Source organism: Syzygium oleosum, unplaced genomic scaffold, assembly GCF_021117445.2.
Source record: "Syzygium oleosum isolate NSW1041296 unplaced genomic scaffold, Sole_v2.1 Sole_v2.44, whole genome shotgun sequence".
NCBI classification, from domain to species: domain Eukaryota; kingdom Viridiplantae; phylum Streptophyta; class Magnoliopsida; order Myrtales; family Myrtaceae; genus Syzygium; species Syzygium oleosum.
Window position 1 is genome coordinate 138,460 of NW_026607528.1, and position 5,489 is coordinate 143,948.

The window sequence follows — 5,489 nt, forward strand, 5'->3', positions numbered from 1 at the left end:
GGCCAAGCCCTCGCCGGTGGTCGCCTGGAAGGGTCACCGGTGGCCACCGGGAAGGGTCGACGACCCTCACCGGCTTGGGCGAGGCCCCGGCGAGGGCCTGCAGGCCTCGATTTGGGGGAGGGCGCGACCCTCGCCCCAGTTTTGAGTGAGGGCCGGCGACCCTCACTCAAATCTGGGGCGAGGGCCAACGACCCTTCCCCAAATCGGGGCCTGCAGGCCCTCGCCGGGGCCTCGCCCAAGCCGGTGAGGGTCGCTGGCCCTTCTCGACAGCTGTGGCGACAGCGGCCACTGGCGAGGGCTTGGCCACAACCCCTCGTCGCCATGGGTCTTCTCCTTTTTTTTTTTTTTAACTTTTAGCTTTTTTATCTAATTTAATCTATATTCTTTTAATTTTTTCTAATGTGATGCTTGTTGAATGTCACTCATTGCCACGTGCTTAAAAATAATAATAAAATAAGACACATCAACATTTTCTGTTAATCTAGTTAAACGATGTTAACTTTAGAATACGATTGAACCAACTTGACAAGTTTTAGAATTTGATTACACGTTTTACAAATTTTAGAACTTAATTGCACTTTGGTGACAAGTTTCAAGACTTTCTAGTGAACATATCTCTATGAATCTAAAAGAAAGCATCTAAAGATCAAACAAAATGCAAATTCGAAGGCAAGGGCGATACTGATGCAGCTCGAACCACACATCAAGATATTAAGCAGATCTTTTTAGTACAGTAAGAACTCTGCTAGGGACACAAATCCTCCGGTACACAAGTTATGCAGCTTGTATAGACTTTGGTTCCCCAGGAAATCTCATAGCACATTACACTGTATGCAGCTATTAAGAAGAGTGAAAAGGTGAAAAAAAGGAGAAGAAACTATCAAAGAGAACAGCTATTTAGCTTCTTGTTCCAGGAGCGGGACTTTCTTCCACGCCTCTTCCGGTCCGCTCAGCTGCAGCGGCGGCAACGAGAAGACGCTGACCGTCGAGCTGCCGCTCCGGATCTCTTTGAGGACTCGCAGAGCCGATATCGTGCTCTTCATGTATAAGCTCTTCATGTGCTCAATCTCGGCGAGTTCCTTGGGCACTCTGAGCATGCCGTCGGTGTCGGTGTCAGTGGAGACGGAGGTCGTGGGGTCCAAGCCACCGTCGTCGTCCAATCTAGCCGCCTCTGCCGAGGGTGGAGGAGGCTCGCTTGCAGGGAAGAGTTGGTCGATCATCTTCTCGCACTCCTTCACCAGCTTGTAGATCATGTCGGTGGTGAAGAACGGCTGCTGCAGGACCCGCTGGATGAAGGGCAGGCGGATCAGGGCTCCGGTCCTTTTGTCATACTTCTTCAGGATTTTCACCAGCCCTGTGACCACAAAGAAATCCAGAGACTTAGGAAACAATTTGAGGGGCTAATAGAAAGCGCAAATCAGAAGCCCCGTCGGGATAATCATCAGATCACAGTTTCTTTTCTTGATTTCGACCAAAAGGGAACCGATTATGATTCTGTTTTTGCTTGATCGGTAAACCGATAGCTCGACGGACACACACAGAGACCAGGGGAATGCCATAAGCAATTCAATTCCAGGAAGATGTTTAACTGCATCCTAGACTGGCCTGCAAATGGTACTACTTAGTACTAATCTAAAGCAGTCTGTCCGTTAAGAGAAAGTTATCGGGAAGCACTGTAATGACTCTTCTGAAACCAGCTATGCGACACAACTAAGTCTACCAGAATAATACGCAGCAATGGTGTATCCAAGGTTGCGGGTTGCTCGACAAAAATGAGTCGAAATGCATTCCGCATTACGCACATATTCAATTCAAAACTGAGAATGAGATACCTGTATAGTTGAGGGCACTGTAATTCTCTAACAAGACCATCTCCCCATGGAAATCGACAATCTCCTTCCTAATCTTGATCATCTCTTCATTGGAATCCTTGGCCTTTGCCATCCTATCCTGCAATTCCTGCGATAACCCACAATGCGAACATCAGTCATCAAACTACCCTTTAGTCTCCAGAGGTGGCACTCTAATCAGTACCACATCTCAAACATCTGAACAGGTACCGAACACTCAAAATTTTCCAAGCCATTTCACGGTTCTCTATATCCTAGATTTAACAAGCATTGTGCACTAGAGCCGGATACAAGTCCTTCTATAAGCATGATTTCTACAGCAAAAAAAAAAAAAAAAAAATCAATCGAATCGACGAGAATTTCGCCGCAATACAAGAACGACACGTGATACAATGGAAAGAGCGACGTGGCAGCGATTGATAGGCACGCATCGCGGATAACATTAAAAAAATAAATAAAACGAAGTTCGATTGGTCAACGCAGCATCTCTTGTGTCGGCTAATCTGTCGTCCCAGTCAAACGTCACGTCGCTTGACCACTAAGTAACCATAAAAGACGTATTCCAATTCACTTGGATTTGGATGATGATCCCAACAACACCCAACTTCTTCCAAAGTAGCCCCAATGCTCATTTACCACACATGGCAACTAAGTGCGTCATACACAATATCACTATACGTGATCCGATCCGAACTAAATGGTCACGTGGCGCTACAGATGACAGACAAAAAAAAAAATTACCGTTAGGCGCGAATAAAGCAAGATAAATTCATCATGGATTCGCAGAATCTCTCGTGTCGACTAATCCGTCATCCCAGTCAGCTCCACATTATATATTAATTAGCACGTGTAATGCAGTATATGCCTTGACAATCTAGCGAAATATATACTTTAACTTAAACATAATCGCGACAGATGACAAACAAAATTTTTTTTTACTGTTAGGCGCGAATAAAGCAAGATAAATTCGTCACGGACTCCCAGAATCTCTCTTGTCGGCTAATCCGTCATCCCAGTCAGCTCCACATTATATATATATATTAATCAGCAAGTAATGCAGTATATGCCTCGACAATCTAGCGAAATATATACTTTAACTTCAATCATAATCGCGACGCCCCCACGTGATTTCGTACCTCAATCGTACTCGATCGTACCATGCTACCTAGCAACAAATTGCACAATCCCGGACCAAGTCGCACGTGCCAAGACGCGCCACGCGACGAATCCGACCCCACCGAAGCCGATTTGAGGGCATATGAGTCACGGCATTCCGTCGACTAATCTGTGGTCCCGGTCAGCTCCACGTTATATATTTTTTAACCTTACTATATTCGAAGTACCATGACCACTAAAGTGCGTCGTTCCAAATCACGAGGTAATTCCACGTTAACGTGAACTTTCTAAAGCTAGAACTTACCCGAGGAAGTAAAAACTGACACATGGAATTTTCGGCATCATCATGTCAAGTGTCAACTAGAAGCGAAACGCGAGCGCCGTTCGTAAAAGCGGATTTCCCCGGAAACGACGTCGTCCCGGGAGGGGGCGAGATCTCGGACGGTTGCGAAACGATCGCGTCCGACGAGACGGATGGAAGGGGAACGAGCGAGCAGGGGGAAAAGGGGGTGCCCGGAATCGGCGGGGAATCGGTGCGCCGCCGATTAAAGCGAGCGCGCGAAGAGGAGACGGACAAAGATCCGATCGGAAAACGGAAGGAGGAAGCGAAGGAGTACCTTCAATTTGATGATGTACTCCTCCTCCTTCTCGACGAAGAAGGAGTTGAACTTCTCCAGCTCGTCCTCCAGCAGCCGGATGAACTCGACCACCTCGTTCGTCATGCCCTCGCCGGCCCCCCCGGCGGCGGCGGGGGCGGGCTCGGCGCCCCCGGCGGAGGAGGAGGAGGAGGGGGGCGCCGCCGGCGCCGGCGGAGGCTCGTCGAGGCGGGGGCGCTTGGCGGGGCGGTCGCCGCCGCCCTTGGGGTCGATGAGCTTCAGGCGCTTCTTGAGCTCCTTGTAGGACAGGAACTTCTCGCGCCACTCGGGCAGGGTCTCCTCGATCTGGATGCTGAGGCTCTTGCCGAATTTCATGGCTGGTGGCTGCCTTACTGCCCGCCTGCCCGCCTGCCCGCCGGTGGTGGTGGTGGTTCCCCTGCTCGGCCGGCGATGAGGGAAACGCGTGAGGGAGGGAGAGAGAGAGAGAGAGAGAGAATTTCTTCGGCAAAAGAAGGGGAGGGAGATGAGAGGGGAAAGGCGGAGGTGGAGGAGAGGGGGACTTTAATGGCGGAAGAAGGCCAAGAATATTCGTTAATTTGTGCCAGGAATATCCGGCCATTTGGTTTTTCTAAGTGTTAACATCTCCTCCCTCCCCTCCCTCCCCTCCCTCCCTCCTTTTTCTCCCCAAAAATATTACTTAAATCTTCCCGTTCCTTTTTTTCCACCCTCTCGAAATTGCCCGGACCCGTCCGAGACCGCCACGTGGAAGGCGGAGACGCGTTACCTGGATTAATTCTTCTTTTCTCAATTAATATCACGAAAATCTCCAGACCGATACATTTATGATAAATTTATCAAAAATTAATTTACCATAAACTTGTACACACGTGGCAAATTTACCACGAACTAACGACCATCGAAAATCCCGTTTTTGGTTATTTTGGAGGTAAATTTATCATAAATATACCAGTTTTGGATTTTTTTAATGTATTAACTCTTTGTTTTTCCTATTTAGCTACTTAATTAGTAATTATCTGTAGTGCTTCTATTAATAAAATGATTTCTTATTTTATTTATTTATTTATTTATTATGTAGTGCAGTGGCTCGAGATCGTGGCTGGTTTGGCGACAGGTGAAACGGGGGGCCGGAATGAGCTGATGAGGGAGAGAAGTCAAAAGTATATAACCGTCCTCGGGGAGAAAAAGGCGACCCCCCATCGCGGGGGGGGGGGGGGGACTCGACAGGTAATTCTTATATTTCGAGTGGCCATAAAATAAAATTTGCTCGCCGGGATCGGTTCTGCAAAAAAAAAAAACACAGAAAATCCCGGGGTCCTTTCGCCGTTTTTCCAGTGACGTCATCGGCCCGAAATATGACGCGGCCCGAGGTTAAAAAAAAAAGGGGGAGAGAATAATAGAGCGAAGGGGCGAAGATGGGATTTCGCAGCCCCCCCGCGCGGGGGTGTCGCCGAAGCCGTAATGCTAATTTTGCGCGATCGATTTTTTTTGTACGTTTTTTTTTTTTTTTTGGAGGAGAAGCTCGGACAGGTCAGCCAGCACCCGACACTGTTCCGAGACGACAAAGATTTTACGTTTCGAGTATCATCAGTGCGAGCACTGAGGATGCTTTGTGAAGCGCGCGAGTGTATCGCGGGATCTTCCGGGGTCAAAGCATGACGCGACAGGCTGTGCCGAGATACAAGAATGTACAACTGTACCGAACAGATACGGTCCCGTACGAAAGCGACTGTCGGCACGCGGGCGGGCCCGCCGCCGCCGATGCCGCGAGCCTCGGCTCGGGTTGGCTCGAGCGGGGATCGATCAGGTTGGCGCGCGGCGTAAGACAAGAAGACGATAACGAACGGCTTATTATCTGAACCAGTCGATACTGCCTGTGCCGTCCATCTTCGCATTTTCTTATCGCGCG

At 48.9% G+C, this 5,489-nt stretch overlaps 1 protein-coding gene across 1 annotated transcript; it reads right to left on the reverse strand.

Moving 5' to 3' along the window:
• Nucleotides 1–685: 685 nt before the first annotated feature.
• On the reverse strand, nt 686–4,163 carry LOC115669249 (SPX domain-containing protein 1-like). Its single transcript, XM_056306543.1, has 3 exons — nt 3,584–4,163; nt 1,833–1,959; nt 686–1,354 (listed from the first exon to the last, which is right to left on the reverse strand). The coding sequence occupies exons 1-3, from the start codon at nt 3,935–3,937 to the stop codon at nt 894–896; spliced, it is 942 nt and encodes a 313-aa protein (XP_056162518.1). The 5' UTR covers nt 3,938–4,163; the 3' UTR covers nt 686–893.
• Between the last annotated feature and the right edge of the window lie 1,326 nt (nt 4,164–5,489).

Coding starts and splice junctions, on each gene's coding strand:
- LOC115669249 (XM_056306543.1), bottom strand. CDS start 3,937: ATGAAATTCGGCAAGAGCCTCAGCATCCAGATCGAGGAGACCCTGCCC. Junction 1,960..3,583: donor AGTACATCATCAAATTGAAG/GTACTCCTTCGC, acceptor GGGTTATCGCAG/GAATTGCAGGATAGGATGGC. Junction 1,355..1,832: donor CAGTGCCCTCAACTATACAG/GTATCTCATTCT, acceptor TTGTGGTCACAG/GGCTGGTGAAAATCCTGAAG.